The sequence below is a fragment of the Panulirus ornatus genome, chromosome 28 (genome assembly GCF_036320965.1).
Source record: "Panulirus ornatus isolate Po-2019 chromosome 28, ASM3632096v1, whole genome shotgun sequence".
Lineage (NCBI taxonomy): Eukaryota > Metazoa > Arthropoda > Malacostraca > Decapoda > Palinuridae > Panulirus > Panulirus ornatus.
Genome location: NC_092251.1, coordinates 22,355,832 through 22,378,465, shown reverse-complemented (window position 1 = coordinate 22,378,465; position 22,634 = coordinate 22,355,832). Strand labels below are relative to the sequence as shown.

General features: G+C 42.3%; 1 protein-coding gene across 4 annotated transcripts in view; it reads right to left on the bottom strand.

Annotated features, from left to right (window-relative positions):
- LOC139757898 (uncharacterized) overlaps positions 1–22,634 on the bottom strand; it is a 294,010-nt gene that overhangs the window by 7,420 nt on the left and 263,956 nt on the right. For all 4 annotated transcript variants that reach the window (XM_071678833.1, XM_071678831.1, XM_071678834.1 and 1 more), the window contains 2 exons: positions 12,021–13,306; positions 8,539–8,669 (listed from right to left, as the gene is read on the bottom strand). In XM_071678833.1, the coding sequence (XP_071534934.1) occupies positions 8,539–8,669; positions 12,021–13,305 (1,416 nt within the window). In that variant the 5' untranslated portion in view covers position 13,306. The remainder of the gene's footprint in view (positions 1–8,538; positions 8,670–12,020; positions 13,307–22,634) is intronic.

Below are 22,634 nucleotides of genomic sequence, written 5' to 3'. Positions count from 1 at the left end.
TGTCAGAGGTGGAGGGAACGAGAAGTGGGAGACCAAATTGGAGGTGGAAAGATGGAGTGAAAAAGATTTTGAGCAATCGGGGCTTGAACATGCAGGAGGGTGAAAGGTGTGCAAGGAATAGAGTGAATTTGGCAGCAGATGGAACCATGGAAGCGGAAGTGAATCATAGGGTGGGGGAGGGGGCGAAAATTCTGGGAGCATTGAAGAATGTGTGAAAGTCAAGAACATTATCTCGGAAAGCAAAAATGGGTATGTTTGAAGGAATAGTAGTTCCAACAATGTTATATGGTTGCGAGGCGTGGGCTATGGATAGAGTTGTGCAGAGGGGGTGAATGTGCTGGAAATGAGATGTCTGAGGACAATATGTGGTGTGTGGTGGTTTGATCAAGTGAGTCGTAATAGGGTAGATGAGATGTGTGGTAATAAAAAGAGTGTGGTTGAGAGAGCAAAAGAGGGTGTTTTAAAATGGTTTGGTCACATGGAGAGAATGAATGAGGAAAGATTGACCAAGAGGATATATGTGTCAGAGGTGGAGGGAACGGGGAGAAGCGGGAGATCAAATTGGAGGTGGAAAGATGGAGTGAAAAAGATTTTGAGTGATCGGGACATGAACATGCAGGAGGGTGAAAGGCGTGCAAGGAATAGAGTGAATTGGAACAATGTGGTATACCAGGGTCGATGTGCTGTTAATGGATTGAACCAGTGCATGTGAAGAGTCTGGAGTAAACTATGGAAGGTTCTGTGGGGCCTGGATGTGGAAAGGGAGCTGTGGTTTTGGTGCATTATTACATGACAGCTAGAAACTGAGTGTGAACGAATGTGGCGTTTGTTGTCTTATCCTAACGCTACCTCACACATATGAGGTGGGAGGGGGTTGTTATTTCATGTGTGGCGGGGAGGCGATGGGAATGAATAAAGGCAGACATTATGAATTATGTACATGTGTATATATGTATATGTCTGTGTGTATATATATATATATATATATATATATATATATATATATATATATATATATATATATATATATCAGCAGTGAAAAGTTTTTATCGAGGATGTAAGGCATGTGTACGTGTAGGAAGAGAGGAAAGTAATTGGTTCTCAGTGAATGTAGGTTTGCGGCAGGGGTGTGTGATGTCTCCATGGTTGTTTAATTTGTTTATGGATAGGGTTGTTAGGGAGGTAAATGCAAGAGTTTTGGAAAGAGGGGCAAGTATGAAGTCTGTTGGGGATGAGAGAGCTTGGGAAGTGAGTCAGTTGTTGTTCGCTGATGATACAGCGCTGGTGGCTGATTCATGTGAGAAACTGCAGAAGCTGGTGACTGAGTTTGGTAAAGTGTGTGTAAGAAGAAAGTTAAGAGTAAATGTGAATAAGAGCAAGGTTATTAGGTACAGTAGGGTTGAGGGTCAAGTCAATTGGGAGGTGAGTTTGAATGGAGAAAAACTGGAGGAAGTGAAGTGTTTTAGATATCTGGGAGTGGATCTGGCAGCGGATGGAACCATGGAAGCGGAAGTGGATCATAGGGTGGGGGAGGGGGCGAAAATTCTGGGGGCCTTGAAGAATGTGTGGAAGTCGAGAACATTATCTCGGAAAGCAAAAATGGGTATGTTTGAAGGAATAGTGGTTCCAACAATGTTGTATGGTTGCGAGGCGTGGGCTATGGATAGAGTTGTGCGCAGGAGGATGGATGTGCTGGAAATGACATGTTTGAGGACAATGTGTGGTGTGAGGTGGTTTGATCGAGTGAGTAACGTAAGGGTAAGAGAGATGTGTGGAAATAAAAAGAGCGTGGTTGAGAGAGCAGAAGAGGGTGTTTTGAAGTGGTTTGGGCACATGGAGAGAATGAGTGAGGAAAGATTGACCAAGAGGATATATGTGTCGGAGGTGGAAGGAATGAGGAGAAGAGGGAGACCAAATTGGAGGTGGAAAGATGGAGTGAAAAAGATTTTGTGTGATCGGGGCCTGAACATGCAGGAGGGTGAAAGGAGGGCAAGGAATAGAGTGAATTGGAGCGATGTGGTATACCGGGGTTGACCTGCTGTCAGTGGATTGATTCAAGGCATGTGAAGCGTCTGGGGTAAACCATGGAAAGCTGTGTAGGTATGTATATTTGCCTGTGTGGACGTATGTATATACATGTGTATGGGGGTGGGTTGGGCCATTTCTTTCGTATGTTTCCTTGCGCTACCTCACAAATGCGGGAGACAGCAAAAAAAAAAAAAAAAAAAAAAAGTTTGTTGAGTATTCCTGGTAAATTATATGGGAGGGTATTGATTGAGAGGGTGAAGGTATGTACAGAGCATCAGATTGGGGAAGAGCAGTGTGGTTTCAGAAGTGGTAGAGGATGTGTGGATCAGGTGTTTGCTTTGAAGAATGTATGTGAGAAATACTTAGAAAAACAAATGGATTTGTATGTAGCATTTATGGATCTGGAGAAGGCATACGATAGAGCTGATAGAGATGCTCTGTGGAAGGTATCAAGAATATATGGTGTGGGAGGCAAGTTGTTAGAAGCAGTGAAAAGTTTTTATTGAGGATGTAAGGCATGTGTACGTGTAGGAAGAGAGGAAAGTGATTGGTTCTCAGTGAATGTATGTTTGCGGCAGGGGTGTGTGATGTCTCTATGGTTGTTTAATTTGTTTATGGATGGGGTTGTTAGGGAGGTGAATGCAAGAGTTTTGGAAAGAGGGGCAAGTATGAAGTCTGTTGGGGATGAGAGAGCTTGGGAAGTGAGTCAGTTGTTGTTCGCTGATGATACAGCGCTGGTGGCTGATTCATGTGAGAAACCGCAGAAGCTGGTGACTGAGTTTGGTAAAGTGTGTGAAAGAAGAAAGTTAAGAGTAAATGTGAATAAGAGCAAGGTAATTAGGTACAGTAGGGGTGAGGGTCAAGTTAATTGGGAGGTAAGTTTGAATGGAGAAAAACTGGAGGAAGTAAAGTGTTTTAGATATCTGGGAGTGGATCTGGCAGCGGATGGAACCATGGAAGCAGAAGTGGATCATAGGGTGGGGGAAGGGGCGAAAATCCTGGGAGCCTTGAAGAATGTGTGGAAGTCGAGAACATTATCTCAGAAAGCAAAAATGGGTATGTTTGAAGGAATAGTGGTTCCAACAATGTTGTATGGTTGTGAGGTGTGGGCTATGGATAGAGTTGTGCGCAGGAGGATGGATGTGCTGGAAATGAGATGTTTGAGGACAATGTGTGGTGTGAGGTGGTTTCATCAAGTAAGTAACGTAAGGGTAAGAGAGATGTGTGGAAATAAAAAGAGCATGGTTGAGAGAGCAGAAGAGGGTGTTTTGATATGGTTTGGGCACATGGAGAGAATGAGTGAGGAAAGATTGACCAAGAGGATATATGTGTTGGAGGTGGAAGGAACGAGAAGTGGGAGACCAAATTGGAGGTGGAAATATGGAGTGAAAAAGATTTTGTGTGATCGGGGCCTGAACATGCAGGAGGGTGAAAGGAGGGCAAGGAATAGAGTGAATTGGATTGATGTGGTATACCGGGGTTGACGTGCTGTCAGTGGATTGAATCAGGGCATGTGAAGGTGTCTGGGGTAAACCATGGAAAGCTGTGTAGGTATGTATATTTGCGTGTGTGGACGTATTTATATACATGTGTATGGGGGTGGGTTGGGCCATTTCTTTCGTCTGTTTCCTTGCGCTACCTCGCAAATGTGGGAGACAGCGGCAAAAAAAATATAAATATATATATATATATATATATATATATATATATATATATATATATATATATATATATATATGCAAAGTGAGAGGGTTAGGGAAAATGATTTGGTAAACAGAGAAGAGGTAGTAAAAGCTTTGCAGAAGATGAAAGCTGGCAAGGCAGCAGGTTTGGATGGTATTGCAGTGGAATTTATTAAAAAAGGGGGTGACTGTATAATTGACCGGTTGGTAAGGTTATTTAATGTATGTATGACTCATGGTGAGGTGCCTGAGGATTGGCGGAATGCGTGCATAGTGCCATTGTACAAAGGCAAAGGGGATAAGAGTGAGTGCTCAAATTACAGAGGTATAAGTTTGTTGAGTATTCCTGGTAAATTATATGGGAGGGTATTGATTGAGAGGGTGAAGGCATGTACAGAGCATCAGATTGGGGAAGAGCAGTGTGGTTTCAGAAGTGGTAGAGGATGTGTGGATCAGGTGTTTGCTTTGAAGAATGTATGTGAGAAATACTTAGAAAAGCAACTGGATTTGTATGTAGCATTTATGGATCTAGAGAAGGCATATAATAGAGTTGATAGAGATGCTCTGTGGAAGGTATTAAGAATATATGGTGTGGGAGGCAAGTTGTTAGAAGCAGTGAAAAGTTTTTATCGAGGATGTAAGGCATGTGTACGTGTAGGAAGAGAGGAAAGTGATTGGTTCTCAGTGAATGTAGGTTTGCGGCAGGGGTGTGTGATGTCTCCATGGTTGTTTAATTTGTTTATGGATGGGGTTGTTAGGGAGGTAAATGCAAGAGTTTTGGAAAGAGGGGCAAGAATGAAGTCTGTTGGGGATGAGTGAGCTTGGGAAGTGAGTCAGTTGTTGTTTGCTGATGATACAGCGCTGGTGGCTGATTCATGTGAGAAACTGCAGAAGCTGGTGACTGAGTTTGGTAAAGTGTGTGAAAGAAGAAAGTTAAGAGTAAATGTGAATAAGAGCAAGGTTATTAGGTACAGTAGGGTTGAGGGTCAAGTCAATTGGGAGGTAAGTTTGAATGGAGAAAAACTGGAGGAAGTAAAGTGTTTTAGATATCTGGGAGTGGATCTGGCAGCGGATAGAACCATGGAAGCGGAAGTGGATCATAGTGTGGGGGAGGGGGTGAAAATCCTGGGAGCCTTGAAGAATGTGTGGAAGTCGAGAACATTATCTCGGAAAGCAAAAATGGGTATGTTTGAAGGAATAGTGGTTCCAACAATGTTGTATGGTTGCGAGGCGTGGGCTATGGATAGAGTTGTGCACAGGAGGATGGATGTGCTGGAAATGAGATGTTTGAGGACAATGTGTGGTGTGAGGTGGTTTGATCGAGTAAGTAACGTAAGGGTAAGAGAGATGTGTGGAAATAAAAAGAGCGTGGTTGAGAGAGCAGAAGAGTGTGTTTTGAAATGGTTTGGGCACATGGAGAGAATGAGTAAGGAAAGATTGACCAAGAGGATATATGTGTCGGAGGTGGAGGGAACGAGGAGAAGTGGGAGACCAAATTGGAGGTGGAAAGATGGAGTGAAAAAGATTTTGTGTGATCGGGCCCTGAACATGCAGGAGGGTGAAAGGAGGTCAAGGAATAGAGTGAATTGGATCGATGTGGTATACCGGGGTTGACGTGCTGTCAGTGGATTGAATCAGGGCATGTGAAGTGTCTGGGGTAAACCATGGAAAGCTGTGTAGGTATGTATATTTGCGTGTGTAGACGTATTTATATACATGTGTATGGGGGTGGGTTGGGCCATTTCTTTCGTCTGTTTCCTTGCGCTACCTTGCAAACGCGGGAGACAGCGACAAAGCAAAAAAAAAAAAAAATATATATATATATATATTTTTTTTTTTTTTTTTTTTTTATACTTTGTCGCTGTCTCCCGCGTCTGCGAGGTAGCGCAAGGAAACAGACGAAAGAAATGGGCCAACCCCCCCCCCCATACACATGTACATACACACGTCCACACACGCAAATATACATACCTACACAGCTTTCCATGGTTTACCCCAGACGCTTCACATGCCTTGCTTCAATCCACTGACAGCACGTCAACCCCTGTATACCACATGACTCCAATTCACTCTATTTCTTGCCCTCCTTTCACCCTCCTGCATGTTCAGGCCCCGATCACACAAAATCTTTTTCACTCCATCTTTCCACCTCCAATTTGGTCTCCCTCTTCTCCTCGTTCCCTCCACCTCCGACACATATATCCTCTTGGTCAATCTCTCCTCACTCATTCTCTCCATGTGCCCAAACCATTTCAAAACACCCTCTTCTGCTCTCTCAACCACGCTCTTTTTATTTCCACACATCTCTCTTACCCTTACGTTACTTACTCGATCAAACCACCTCACACCACACATTGTCCTCAAACATCTCATTTCCAGCACATCCATCCTCCTGCGCACATCTCTATCCATAGCCCACGCCTCGCAACCATACAACATTGTTGGAACCACTATTCCCTCAAACATACCCATTTTTGCTTTCCGAGATAATGTTCTCGACTTCCACACATTTTTCAAGGCTCCCAAAATTTTCGCCCCCTCCCCCACCCTATGATCCACTTCCGCTTCCATGGTTCCATCCGCTGACAGATCCACTCCCAGATATCTAAAACACTTCACTTCCTCCAGTTTTTCTCCATTCAAACTCACCTCCCAATTGACTTGACCCTCACCCCTACTGTACCTAATAACCTTGCTCTTATTCACATTTACTCTCAACTTTCTTCTTCCACACACTTTACCAAACTCAGTCACCAGCTTCTGCAGTTTCTCACATGAATCAGCCACCAGCGATGTATCATCAGCGAACAACAACTGACTCACTTCCCACGCTCTCTCATCCCCAACAGACTTCATACTTGCCCCTCTTTCCAGGACTCTTGCATTTACCTCCCTTACAACCCCATCCATAAACAAATTAAACAACCATGGAGACATCACACACCCCTGCCGCAAACCTACATTCACTGAGAACCAATCACTTTCCTCTCTTCCTACACGTACACATGCCTTACATCCTCGATAAAAACTTTTCACTGCTTCTAACAACTTGCCTCCCACACCATATATTCTTAATACCTTCCACAGAGCATCTCTATCAACTCTATCATATGCCTTCTCCAGATCCATAAATGCAACATACAAATCCATTTGCTTTTCTAAGTATTTCTCACATACATTCTTCAAAGCAAACACCTGATCCACACATCCTCTACCACTTCTGAAACCGCACTGCTCTTCCCCAATCTGATGCTCTGTACATGCCTTCACCCTCCCAATCAATACCCTCCCATATAATTTACCAGGAATACTCAACAAACTTATACCTCTGAAATTTGAGCATTCACATTTATCCCCTTTGCCTTTGTACAATGGCACTATGCAAGCATTATGCCAATCCTCAGGCACCTCACCATAAGTCATACATACATTATATAACCTCACCAACCAGCCAACAATACAGTCACCCCCTTTTTTAATAAATTCCTCTGCAATACCATCCAAACCTGCTGCCTTGCCGGCTTTCATCTTCTGCAAAGCTTTTTCTGCTTCTTCTCTGTTTACCAAATCATTCTCCCTAACCCTCTCACTTTGCACACTACCTCGACCAAAACACCCTATATCTGCCACTCTATCATCAAACACATTCAACAAACCTTCAAAATACTCACTCCATCTCCTCACATCACCACTACTTATTATCACCTCCCCATTAGCCCTAAGCTGAAGGGCTTAGTTTTGTGGTCAAAGGTGGTATTTTCTTTAGGTTATGAGCAAGGTTAAGTTCCAGATTAAACTATTTCTTAAGGGGCATTACTCTGACAAAATCCAAGCTAGTTATAATCTTGTGCCATTCAGCTCTTTAGATGCTAGGAAATAACTGTAGAGAGAATACAAATGAGCCAGTACTTCAATGGTTGTCAAGCTGCACTCCTCTGACCCAAATAACTGCTTTTTTTTTATGCCTCATCCACATGTGGACTGCTGGAACTTCTGTCCACAAACAAACAATCTCTCCTTATCACACATGAAACTTGACAACACTTAAAACACTTGCCTTATTCTTCGTTACTCTAGATTTTCCTGCGGAGTACTATCTGCTAGCCCTGCCTTTTGGCAAAATGGGAGGAACAATTGACAGAAATAGTAGGTAGGAACATTAAACAGGAGCATTAGGTAGAAACATTAGATGGAAGAAGGAGGGAGCATTAGGCAGGTGCACTGGGTAGAATTATTAACATTAGGTAGATGTAGTTGGTATAAACATTAGGTAGGAGCCTTTGGAAACACTGCAGTAGAGTTGTCCTCTGCCAGTGGCCTTTTAAGGGTGAGGCATTAAAGACTAAGATGTAGCAATGGAGTTCACCAGTTATGGAGAGTTTTACTGTAGTTATCCCCTCAAAGAAGCTCTCAAAGAAGTTCCGGGAGGCAACGGTCATCAGAGATATAGATAGGTTGTGATACGAGTATGCAATTTAATGCATTTCATGTGACCTGTATATGTCAGGTCAAGGCGTTTTCTCTAAATCAGGATCTGACTCCCAAAAATGGACAGCAAACAGATGACCATGGAGAAATCGGTTCCTAAGTGTCTGCCATGCTATATGCTATAAATATAAAGGTAATAAATTTTTTTTCAAGTGATAGCATTACACAATTTTTACTTATGGTTATAAAGTTAATTTCATTAAACACAGACAATATAATCCCTTAACTATGGCTAATCTACTTGCTGAAAAGAATGTTCTACCTGATTCTCAGTACATTTACTCAAACAAGCTTATCCAAAGCTGTTACCTTACTCATGATTAGTAATTCCCATACTTACCAGAGGTGCATTTTCGAGTGCAGGTGGTGTGGCGCAGACACTACTACCTTGCTCTTCATGAGTCAGAGTTGGATGGTGAGTCAACCACTTGGCTAGCCACTTAAGTGAACAGTCACAGTGAAGTGGGTTATCTGCAGAGAGTAAAACCGTTAGGGCAAGGTCTCCCATCATAATCAAGTAGAAATATACTCTGTTGCAATCTGATAAGAAATAAATGCCTTAGTATCTTAATATGAGAAAAGGAGATAGTGACAAAAAATCTGTACTGTCCAATATGCAGGATGAGACTAAAACATCTTTAATACCACAAAGCATTTTGTAAACTGTGGGAATCTGTTTTAATTTAAATAAATCAGACATTTCTTTCAATTGATTTTCACTATATGCAACCATTGCTTGGAGAGATATGTGCAACTATGTATTTCCTCAACAAAAGCATTGCAGAGAGCCAGAATTCAGTCATATCTCGGCATTCTGATAGAAGTTCTCATTTTGGTCCAGTGCAGGGAGGAAGTTATGAACTTTAGCTCCATCTCTCAAAATCTATCTATTCTCAAGCAGCTTTTCAACATTAGTGTAGTCAAAATCCAGTTTCATAAACTAGTTTATTCCATTCATTTATGACTCATACCATAAAAATACATTGTTACACTTGTTTTTTACATGTTTCTTGCTTAGCTTCATGTTTTATCCTCAGGTTGCTCTATCTTTAAATCAAATAAAGAATAGTTCATTATCAATATTGTCAAACTGTGATAAGTATTCCTTTACTCTTTTTTCCACGGTGGATAAATCTACAGTCATTATCTAATGTCTTCTTGCAACTCAGATCCCTTTTGTGACTGATGCTCTCCAATGGACCTTCAATCAGTATTTTGTTTTTAGGTACAGTGATGAAACTTAAGAAGCATATTCTAATTAGGGTCTAACATATAACGTAAATAATTTGCTGAAGACTTCCCTATCCATGCACTTGTACATAATTCTAATATTTGCCAGCATACAGTTTATACTCTATACAGTTTTTCTAAGTTGATGTTCTACTCAGAACAACAGGTTAGATATAAAGTCAGCCCCAAAGTGCCTCACCTATAGCTTGTTTCCTGCTAGATATCTATAATGAATCATTTTTTTTTCCTATCCTCATTACTTTGCATTCACTCATGCTAAATTTCATCATCCACATATCATATCAACTTCAGAGCTTGTCTAAGTCCCTCTGTAAGTTTATGTAAGGATCTTTCATGGCTCATTTTAACATGGTAAAGGAAATAGATTACTGAGAATGGCTGAATTTGCTAAGGCTCTACTCTGAAGAGTGCAGATAGGAAAGATATCATCAATGCCTGGCAAATCCTAGAAAGCATGGTCCCCAATCTTTCATGGCTCATTTTAACTTGGTACAGGAAATAGATTACTGAGAATAGCTGAATTTGCTAAGGTTCTACTCTAAAGAGTGGAGATAGGAAAGATATCATCAATACCTGGCAAATCCTAGAAAGCATGGTCCCCAACCTACACTTAGAAATAACTCTCTACTGGCATAACAGGCATGGAAGACTCTGCTGAATTTTACTTCTGAAATCCAAAGGTAAGACATGCACAAAGAGGGGAGAACACCTTAAACATTCAAGTCCCAAAACTATTCAAGCCTTGCCTGCAATTATCAGAATCATCGTGAAATGCACACTGGAGAAGTTAAAGAGTACCCTGAATAAATATTTAAAAAAGTCCTGATTAGCCTGATTGTGGAGGCTACATGGGCCTGTGGGATGCAACTTCCAATGGTTTGGTTGACTGACAGCCCAACCCAGCAGCCTGGGTTCAGCCTTGGCCTAGACTGGGATGTGAGGTTAGAAGATCCAAAAAAACTTCACCAGTATTCAACATGCATCATTCTTAATTGCTCTTATGATTGGCATTATCTGCAAAAATACTGAGGTATCAGACCAGTTCTTCTGGCAAGTCATTGCCACAGATTACAAAAAGTAATGATCCTAAGACTAAGGGCAATAGCACACTAGTGACTATGTCATCCTGAGAAGGTTCTTCTAACATGTCCTTTATACCTTTTCATTACAATAATTTTCTTTGCAATAAAGGAGTCACCCTCTTACACTATTCTGAAAATCCAGTTCCTTCACCATGATCATACATGGTACAAAATGCAACACCTAATACTCCATCTCAGATGTCCTAAAGAGAGCTTACTCTCTCATAAGGGATGGATTTTTCATGTACAGTTTCTTGTAGGTTATGATATTCCAAGTGTTTGTGTGTGAGTTTTGGAGCATTTCAAAGACTCTGGAGACAGCAGAAGTCAGAGCAATGGGACAATAGCTGGAGGGCTTAGAGCAGTCTCCTTTCTTAGGGAGGGGCTGCACCAAAGAATGCTTCCAAGTACAAAGGAAAGCCTGGGTTTTTAAACAGAAGCAAAATATGTAAGGACTGGTGCTAGCTCAGGGGTATGTAAGTAAGGACCATTATTGACTCAGAGGTGTGTAAGTAAGGACTGGTGCTGCTAAAGAGAAACTGCTTTAGAACATGGGGAGGTATGTCATCTGAGCCATACGCTTTGTTCACCTGGACCTGGGAAAGTGCCTAGAAGACCCTGCGCGAGGAGAATCTGGGAGATGGTACAGGATCAGAGGGAAGAGATGGGAGCAGAGGATGAAAATCTGAATCACCCAAAGTTGAGATAGAGGAAAACAAGGCGACAAAAAGAGTAGTTTATTAGATGGAGAGTTAACAACAGACTGGTCAGGCTGGAAAAAAGGATAAGTTGAAGAATTATATAAAAAGATTTTAGAACTACATTTGCTTATTTGTCAGTGGAAGAAGTCAAGTTAGCATCCTTTCTCTCTATGGAAGTGTCCTTTGCTTTTTGATGAAAAGCTTTGGAATGATTCCATGCAGAGATGGAAACAGAGTAGATTTCTGGGGAAGGGAAGACTTTCATGGTCCAGTACATATTATCCCAGATGCAACACTTACCAGACCAGGAGCAATCAAGTCATGATTAAGGTGAAAACGATTTAAAAGATGGGATGCAGGACTCCATGCTATCCAAGATAACCTGCTATGTATAAATCACAACTCAAGGCATCCTGATCAAAGGAGCAATACCCATCCCAGGAAAAGTCAGCAGCAAAGAAGCTGTGCAGGTATAACCAATGAGTTCTTTCAAAGTGCCAAAGCTTTTACTCATCTTAGGACTGGATGAACAGGCACATTCCTCTTTAAGGATCATGTTAAGTAGTTTACTGTAAGAAACGACTTCCACAGAACAAAAACAGTAATTACCATCAAGTACGTATACAAACAATATGAATCCAATGTTAATATACATCAGTGCCATGTGTTGTCCTGATAGCACATAATTCTCAAACTATGGATTCAAATAAAATTAAAATTCCTTATTCTTTAGTTATCAAAACTCATCGAATAGGTAAAACTTTAGCAAGAACTTTGTATTCACAAACCTGTTAGCAGGATATGCTGCAGCGCAGGGGTAGAATTGAATGCATGAGGCTGAACCAGGGAAATATCATTGTCCGCCAAGTCCAGCGATATGAGCGCCGGCAGTTGGTGCAGTAAGTCAGCAGTCACAGCTCGGAGGGCGTTGTCAGCCATGAAGAGGTGCGTCAGCTGGGGTATGTGGGCTAACGACCATCCAGACACAGCTACAACTCGGTTGTGGGACAGTATGAGATGTAGCAGTTTACTGAGGTTTACAAAGGCATGGTCTTCAATTACATCGATTTTGTTGTGTGATAAGTCCAGACGACGAAGGTTGGGGCATGCCGCTAGGGAGCCTCTTTTTAACATTGTCAATGCATTGTCCGATAAATCCAATGAAATGAGGCCCTTGGCTCCCGTAATAAGTGAGGAGGTCACAGCACCCTTTAACAAGTTGGACTTCAGGGAGAGGCGCTGAAGGGCATGTAAGCCACGCAGCGTTTTTTCATTCAACTGAGCTGCATCCAACTGATTGCCAGCCAGGTTGAGAGACACTAAGTGAGGCAGACGCACGAAAACTTCAGGGCTAAGATGTCGAAGTCCATTACCGGCAAGGTCTAGGTTTTGCAGTTGCAAGAGGGCTGGAAAGGCCCGGGGTGGAAGTTCATGTAACTGATTATCACTTAGGTCGATACGCTGTAACTCCCCTAATGGTCGGAGGGCGTCGACAGGAACTGAGGTAAATTTATTGTTCGGGAGTCCCAGCGCGGCAAGTGTCGACTCTAAACCAGCAAATGCATTGAAGGGTAAAGTCTTCAACCCTGCTGTTGTTATCACAAGACCTAGCAACTTCATGTCTGCAAAGCCTCCGCTAGGTAGTTCCCCCAGACCATGTATTGCCAGGTCAAGAAGAGAAACACTGCCCTTGGCATTAAGTGTCTTTACAAGCAATATGAGATCCTGTGGGTGACTAGCTCGACCCCTGCACCTAACAGTGTGCGGCACATCACAAGTGCAGGATATATCGGAGATTCCGCTTACATAGGGGCATAGCCAACTACCAGTGCTATTTTCTTCATCCATTATGTCGGCCAAAAAGATGGGTGACAAAGTGATGGTGGTACGGGCAGCTGTGGCAGAACTGATCAGTGAAGGCGTGGAGGTGTGGAGGCTTGCTGATGGTGTGGAGGGGGAGGTAGCAGTGGGTGTTGTATTGAAGGCTGTCGGGGGCGAGGCTGCAAAGCTCGCATCCCAAAGGACGGACACGACTCCCGCTAACAAGAACATCACCTCGGACGTGACGGCCATCCTGTGGACAAACATACAGCAATTTAATATAACAAGGAATAGATTACTTATTCACATTTTTCCTATATCAATCAATATATAAATTGGAAAACTGAAAGCAGATATGAGAAGCAAACTGGCCTATTAATAAGCACCAGTAATGGGTATATGATATTTATATCATGCATATCAAAATGGATTGTCACTAAAGTTTTTGCACTAATGACAGTAAAGCGGTTGATCAAGAATTTCCCTATTTTGAGTTTTTAATTTGTGGTGTGTATTTCATTACATATGATTACTTTTCAATTTAATGAAAAAGGCTGAAAAGGCTACCATACAACGGTCAGAAGAGGGATGCCTCTTAAGCTGTTAGGGCGCACCATTCAGAGCATATAAGAAGGGCCTGCCCTGCTTGTAAACCATACTCTAATCCTTGCTCATCATGGTTAGTCACTTAAACTGATACTGCTCATCTCTTAGAAAAATATCTCTCGTTGGTTCAATCCTCAACAACCAAAACTGAAAACCGATTGCTTAAAATTTTCCCCCATCCAAAGGCTTTAAAATGTTCAAGTCAAACTCCCTGAGACAGTCACCATCGAGAGATGTTCAACAGTTGAGTATTAAGTTACCCTTCACGGTTACCCTTGAAACTAACTACCTTCGCCATCCTACTTTATTACGCATTACCGAACTGCCTATTGCTAGACACTCAGCTGATGGTAATTTCCATGTGTACGCAGGTAAAGATTCTGATTCATACTGTGCCATGCATTACAGAGGGAAGTATTATACCCTATACCTACCAACATACACCAAGGCCTGTCGTCCCAGCATCGAAGGCATGGGTGACGGAGGCGATCTCTCCACCCCTTTGAACAACACATTATACAAATACACTTAACAAATGATATATGTACTGTTTTTACAATTATACTAACTCTTTCAGTTCCTTCACTCATGACTTCGTTGCATTACAACTTAGAATAACACAGTGATCTTTAAAAGTCTAGCTAGCAAGTTAAATTTCACCACAGTACTGATATCAGACTAAAATGCTGACATTTCCTCTTCTCTTTTTCGAATAATCAATTGTGATACAAATCATGGATAGCAATTAAAAATCATCAGTAAATGAGTAAAAAGACCAACGAAAACAGAACGTCAGTTATAATTATCGACAGGAAAACAAGTTGAAATTAACGAAGGGTTTCCCATGGCCGTCGGAAGAGAAGATTAAGGGATAACCAGACACTTCAGAAAGGACACATGGAACCATTCATCATGGATAAGTCGGGAATAAAACAATCAATTCTGGAAAGGTGACAAAGTTATACTGAAGGGTGACAGAGGTGTTCAAGAATATGGAAGGGTGATAGGCGTTTAATAAATATTAAAGGGTGATAAAGGCGGCCAACAGCATTGTGTTTCAGTAACGTTTAATAAACTATATATAACTCAGAACTAAATAAGAATGTCTCTCTCATGTTTGGATATTTTACTTTCAAGAAAGAGAAAGATATTAGTGGAGATGGTCCAGAGGAGAGCAACAAATATGTCACCAGATAATTAAGAAAATCGAGAGACCAGGACTAGTTTAAAGCTATAAAGTTAGGTCACTGTGGACAGAAAATGGTGTCTCTTTACTACAACTTTAAAGTTTCTGAACCTTTTTGTGGACAACAAACTTCTCTGAAAGAAGCAAAGTTGAGAAACCAGATATAAAGACGTAATTTTACAGTACCAAAGTTGTCGATGAATGGAAAAAGCTAAGTGAAGCTGTAAATGTAGACAACATTCGGAAATGTAGAAAGATAAATGATGGAGAAATGTGTTAGAATCTGTACATATAGGTAATCATACAAATCACGTATGGATATGCAAGACAGATAATGAACATATATAACACAAAGACCATAAACACGACACGTACACACGCAACACTCCCGCATACACACATCCGCAACACACACTGGGCCAAGCCAATGGTGGCAAAGCGACTTTGATCCCAACAACAAAACGGACATTCGCTTGAATGACACGTCTCCTGGACCAGTGTGGGCACCAGACTACAATACATCCCCTACCGCTCTTAACTACCATTATCATCAACCATTACCCACACCAACCACTACCCAAGACAACCAGCACCCACACCAACCACTGCTCAATACAACCACTACCATCAACCATCACCCACACCAACCACGACCCTAGACAACCACCACCATCAACCATCATCCACAGCAACCACTCCCCGTGACAACCATCACCAACCACCACCCCAACATGTCATTTCCACTGGAAGGCACTAAGATCATCTTTACCCTCGATTATAATGACTTTAACTTCCACTGAAGTTAGAAGCTCTCCGGAGTTCGACAAGCTCTGTAGTACTGTAGCCTTTAAGTACAATGACGTAACCCCTGTAACACCACAACATCATGGAATACTAACAGATCACCAATTAAGTCAACATTATTTGCGTCACTATACACCTAAACATATACTCGTTTCCTAAAACTGATTTCTTGTATTCAACAGATTAATCATCTCTTAATCCCATTCTTACCGAGTTGGAGCTGAGGTATTACTCGCCGTGTTCACCTTGATTACTGGAAATGAACTCATATGAACTCATTATTTCAAGCCAACTCATTCCGTTCAAAAGATTCCTTCCCATACTCCATGGATCAATTTCTGCTTTCCAAGAGGTTATTTCCTGGTTCTCAAAAAGCTATCAATTGGTTCTCAAGAGAATTCCCCTCGGTAGGGCCAGTGAGGTCCCAGTTCAGACTGAGCTGGTTCACATGCACAGGTGTGAAGAATGGAGTCTTACAACAAGCAACTTCACCTCTATAAATTCTCTGCTACCGACTTCAGAGGCATTTAATGTTACGGACGCCACTCGTGTTCATGAATTAACTTTACGTAAAGTAAATATAGAGTAATTCCCCCTTCAAGCTTCAGATGCTCCAGTATTGGTATCTTCTTCGAAAAGTGAATTATGCATAGCGAGAATGGTGGCTACAAAGCTTTATATTTTCATATCAGAAGCCAAGATGATTAAGGAAGGAATGAGAGAGCGCTCCGATCTGTGGCCCAGCAGACAGTAGGTGTCACCGTGAGAGATGACCTCCAGTGTGGGCCTCATGACCTACAAAACTCCATACTAAGATAATGTTATCAAATGTTACATATCTATCGATGTGGTTTACGTTGAGGGCTCCAGTTTCGAAATAAATTCCTTCTTGTATGAAAAATGACAGGTGAAAGAAGTAGAGAAGTAAGGAGAAACGAAGAGGAAAACCTTTACCTTCAAAAGGGGCCAGGTCGTAGCTATTAGGGAAGGCATGAAAATGTTTAGCGTCCCAAAGCTTAGCGGTGTGAGTAAAGAAACAAACATCCAACACAACGGCTCACCCTTGACTTGCAGACGGTCAGACAGTAATCATGTGAAGCAGTAGTTTGCCGACTCGCTATTATATGTTCCCAAGCTCAAATGGCAGGGTTCGCAAGCAGCCAGTTCTGTTTATCTTGTTCTGTACAGTAATTTTGAAAATCAGACAGTAAATACACGTATTCATGGTGGATCTCAAGAAATAATACACGTCGTTCGACCTAACCATTCAAAATTATTGATGAAACTTCAAGTTTGATGATATAACTATACTTTCCTTCACAGCTATACTTCACGATTAATGACAATCATACTTTCTTTCCCAGCTATACTTCACGATTAATGACATGATCATACTTTCCTTCACAGTTATACTTTACAACTATACTCCACCATTAATGAGAACTATTCTTTCCATGAAATCATGACTCTCGATTGATTATAGAACTATACTTTTTCAGTTATATTTCCCGATATATAACAGAGCTATGGTTCTCTTCAATACAGTTTCTTTAAAAAACTGTCCACTGTCCACATCAGTGATGGTACGATTTTTCCATCTGTCGATATCGTACAACACAACACGCTGCCAAGGGGAATGTTTTCCTATCTACCAAACAATAATGGCTTTACCGACAACTGTAGTAGATAGATCATATCTGGCCACAGATTGTAATAAACTCGAAGTCATTTAGTCGTTAACATTCTAAATTATCAAATATGAGGACTTTGGGTTTCGAAGTGAGGGACGGAGGTGTTACCAGAACCACAGATAACATCTCATACTAACTCAGGTGTTACCAGAACCTTAGATAACAACTCATACTAACTTCTTAAGTGTTACTAAACCCTAAGATAACGACACACATAAACTTAGGTGTTACCAAACCTTCAGATAACGACTCACACTAACTCGAGTCTTGCCAAACCTTAAGATAGCGACTCATACTAACTCAGGTGTTACTAGACTTTCAGATAAAGACTCACACTAACTCAGCTGTTACTAGACTTTCAGATAAAGACTCACACTAACTCAGCTGTTACTAGACTTTCAGATAAAGACTCACACTAACTCAGTTGTTACCATAACTTCAGATAACAACTCACATTAATTCAAGTGTTACCAAACCTTCAGATAACGACTCGCATTAACTCAAGTGTTACGAAAACCTCAGATAACCACTCACACTAACGCAAGTATTACCAAACCCTTAGATAACGAATCACACTAACTCAGGTGTCACTAGACTCTCAGATAACTCACACTTCCCTCGGTGTTATCAGACCAACATATCACGACCCACACTAACTCATTTATTTACCAGCACGACAATCGAAGCTTTTCGTCCTTACAGCCTCTTATGAATGTAAAAAAAAAAAAAAAAAATCGTGTGCATATCTGAAAGCAAAATGTGGTTGAAGCAAATGATGCAAATAGTTAAAAGTCTACTGGAACCCTGAGGACTTTCCTGGACAGAGCGGCGATTACCAGCACTACCACTACCTACCATCTACACCATCAATAACCATCACTTCAACCATCTAGCTACACCACCGTCATGTACAATATCATCTATCAGCATCTTCACTATCACCATCTGAATCACTGACACCACTAAACTCCCTTTAAGATGGGTGCAACAGGCTTGTGTCTCAAGCACGACACAGGTATAACACAGTACTCACGGTGAAGTTGAGGATAATGTATTTTTTCTGTATTCCCGTAGATAGTGGGTCCAGAATGAATGATAAAACTGCTGAACTAACAAAAATTCATGTCTAGCAGATGAAACTGATCATAACTTGGATCTACTCGCCAGTAGCTTAAAAATAAAGATCAAACCGGGAAGAACTTGAACAAAATCTTTTCCACTTACGATGGGATTTGCACCAATCGATTCATTTACCGTTACAGTAACATACAAGAATAACGCAAGAGAGAGAGAGAACTAGTAGACTCCTGGTTGTTAGTGTTGCCCGACTCCAGCTAGGCTACATAAGCCTCAGCCCTTAGGCTACAGATGCCTATGTGACTGTGATCTTCCTGTAGTTACTGAACACACAAGGTGTAAACATTACCACAAGATATAAACACAGCAACACAAAATCCTGGACTGCTGGAAAATCAGTGAATCTAGATATACTAAATTTACATACTGGAAATGGGTTACTCATTATGTAAATAAACTTCAGTTACTATGTAATTTGTCTAATCATTCACTGCGTTACCCAAATCGTCAACACTTTTCTCACCACAAAACCTATATTTCAATCACTATGACCCACCAGTCCCTGCACCTTCTGTATTCTCTGTAACCTCTTTCACGCCACCGCCTACACGACGGGGAAGTGTGCACAACAGATTAGCTGCAATTGCAACAAAAATCAAAATCATCATCATGTAACTAGTTATATGATTCAATCCCTGTGGCTCAGTCCCTGGCCTTTTTTTTTTTTTATCCTCCTTTCAACATGGCCTACAATACGGGTGACACAGCTCAACTAATTACCTTTTTTCCGGCAAAATTCTCTCCAACCAACATCTATCAGGGCCACCACCACTACTGTTTATCAGGGCCACCACCACTACTGTCTATCAGGGCCACCACCACTACTGTCTATCAGGGCCACCACCACTACTGTCTATCAAGGCCACCACCACTACTGTCTATCAGGGCCACCACCACTACTGTCTATCAGGGCCACCACCACTACTGTCTATCAGGGCCACCACCACTACTGTCTATCAAGGCCACCACCACTACTGTCTATCAGGGCCACCACCACTACTGTCTATCAGGGCCACCACCACTACTGTCTATCAGGGCCACCACCACTACTGTCTATCAGGGCCACCACCACTACTGTCTATCAAGGCCACCACCACTACTGTCTATCAGGGCCACCACCACTACTGTCTATCAGGGCCACCACCACTACTGTCTATCAGGGCCACCACCACTACTGTCTATCAGGGCCACCACCACCACTATCAGGGCCACCACCACTACTGTCTATCAGGGCCACCACCACCACTATCAGGGCCACCACCACCACCACCACTATCAGGGTCACCACCACTATCAGGGTCACCACCACCATCATCATCAGCAGATGTGTGGGGTCCAGCAGCAGGCTGTCACAGCTGAGTGATGGGCCGGCCACACACCTTACAGACATCCCCCCTCCCAAACTGGCGCCAACTGTCTGGTGTATACTGACACTAGCAACACTGGCCTACTGACACCAACACTGGCCAACAATACTGACATATGTACTGAGGCCAACAACACTGACCTATAAACTACGGCCGATACCGACCTGTATACTGCGGCCAACACTGACCTGTACACTAACACTGCTGACTGCACACTGCGGCCAACACTGACCTGTACACTACGCTAACACTGACCTCTATACTGCGGCCAACAACGCTACAAATGACATTACTGTGTTAAACTCTGAATCCCAGACACCTCATCGAAGTCCCAAGCACCTCAGCCAACTCCCATGATCCGCAGCTAAGTTAGAGGAGCCTCAGCCACCTGCAAGGCACCACAGCTAACTCCTAGGTACTTCAGCGTAGCTAACATGCGGTAGATGACCTTTGGCCTCTGGTCAGGGAGGAAGCCAAGCGCGGGTGGGGATGGACGCACCGGCAGCTGCTGTGCATCACGCCCTCAATGCTCTATGCATCACCCTGGCGCCTTACTTGGCATCGTGACGGTACAGCCTTTGAGCATGACGGTGTACTGTCGCACACAAGGGTAGTACCGTCTGTTCCTGATGGGTTGTACCGTCGCGCACAAGGGTTGTACCGTCTTCCTCATGGGTTGTACCCTCGTGCTTAAAGATTGTAACGTCGTGCTCAAGCGCTGTACCTCCGTGCTTAAAAAGATCGTACCGTCGTCTTCTAGCCGTTGTATCTCCGTGCTTAAAGATCGTACCGTCCTGGTCAAAGGTCAAGTTCCAGCAAGGAGGTGCCCCGGAGAGAATGTTAATATAAACAGTGGCACTTGCACTGTGGGTCAGAGAGTTGTAGCTGCTAAGCTAAGCCAACAATTACTGCAGATGGCAACGCCATTCGCCATGCAGTATGTCGATCGCGTAACACGAAACCGCGACCAAGTCGGATTCCTCCTCTCCCGTCAGTATAAACAAATGGCTGGCGACATACCCTGGCGGTCGCTTGGCGATAAGGACCTGGTAAGGTCGTACGGGAACGTGATGAGGCTTTTCATGGACCACAAGTTCACAGAACTGATGAACTACACAGTGCGATATGCCTTCTGGTCTCCTGAAGACGCAGTGTTTCTTTCTGTAGGGGATGAAGAAGGCTCCAGGACGAATGTTATTGTATGAGTGAGTAGTGTATGCCAGCGATTACCAATGACGTCTGACATGCTGCAGTGGGGAACGACATATTTGCTACAACCTCTTGCGACTGATACTTGTGTTGGTAGTGCACTCCTGCTTCTCAACCAACTACCCTGCCATATACAACTTACGGTCTTGTGAGAGAAGGACTAGTGATGGCCTGATGACATATAGGCAGCCGAAGCTAAAGTCACCTTCACACAGCATAACTTGATATCTCGATCTTTAGCTGTCACACTCCCTACTTGGACTCCTTCCGCCACACTTCTCCCTTTGCTTGTCTGAATCCCTTTGAATCTAGACAATCGTCTTTTTGACTGGGGTGATTATTAGGCTATAGGCTACATTTCCTAATTTCGTATCTTCGGCAAATTCGAAATTCTACTAGGAACTCCTGTCTCTTGGTCACTGATGTAGATAAGGAGGGAGTCTTAGGACTGAGCCTTCTCACATGAAACCACTCGAATGCTTCCCTAATTAACACCAATCTTTCTCACCTTTTTGAGAGCCAGTCCACTATCCACGCGCAGGGGTCACCACCTTCCTATGGCGTATACTTAAATCTTGGAAATCTTTCCTTACTTTGTCGAAGGCTTTGCGAAAATCTAATTATTCTCAAAGGGCATTTTAAAGTCCCAGTCATTACATATATGACTTAAGCATTCAGTTAGGAGCGTTAAACATCATATATTATTCCGGAAACCATGTTCACAGTTGGTTATCCATTATTTTCTAAGATTTTCACGATTTTGTCTCTAATCATTGTTTCTAACACGTTCCTTGAACCAAATCAAGGAGGTGACACGTTAGTTCCACGAACGTTTTCTTTTTTTGAAAATCGGTTATGTGAGCTAGCTTCTAGTCATTTGGTATTATCTCCCTTCATGACGTCTAGTCACTTGGTACTTTCCCACTGTGACATCATACGCCACTTGGTACTCTCCTTTCGTGAAATGACTAGTCATTTGGTACTCTCCCTTTATGACTTGACGAATGGATGAAGGCAACCAAGTATGAATATGTACATGTGTATATATGTGTATGTCCGTGTATGTGTATATATATGTGTATATGTTGGTATGTATATGTATGTATATGTGCGTGTATGGGCGTCTATGTGTATATATGTGTATATGAGTGTATGGGCCATTCTTCGTGTTTCCTGGCGCTACCTCGCTGAGGGGGGAAACAGCGATTATGTATTATAACAACAACGACAACAACAACAACAACAATAATAATAATAATAATAATAATAATAATAATAATAATAATATATCTATTAATCTATTTATCTATTAATCTATTGTACTTCATCGCCGTTCCCGCGTCAGCGAGGTAGCGTTAGGAAACAAACGAAGAAAGGCCCATACACCCATATATACTCAAAAACGCCCATACACTTACATATACATACATATACATATCAACATAACACATATACATACACATACAAAGACATACACATGTACATATTCGTACCTGGTTGCCTTCATCCATTACTGGCGCCACCCCGCCCCACAAGAGACAGCATCGCTATCCCCTGCTTCAGCAAGGTAGCGCCAGGAAA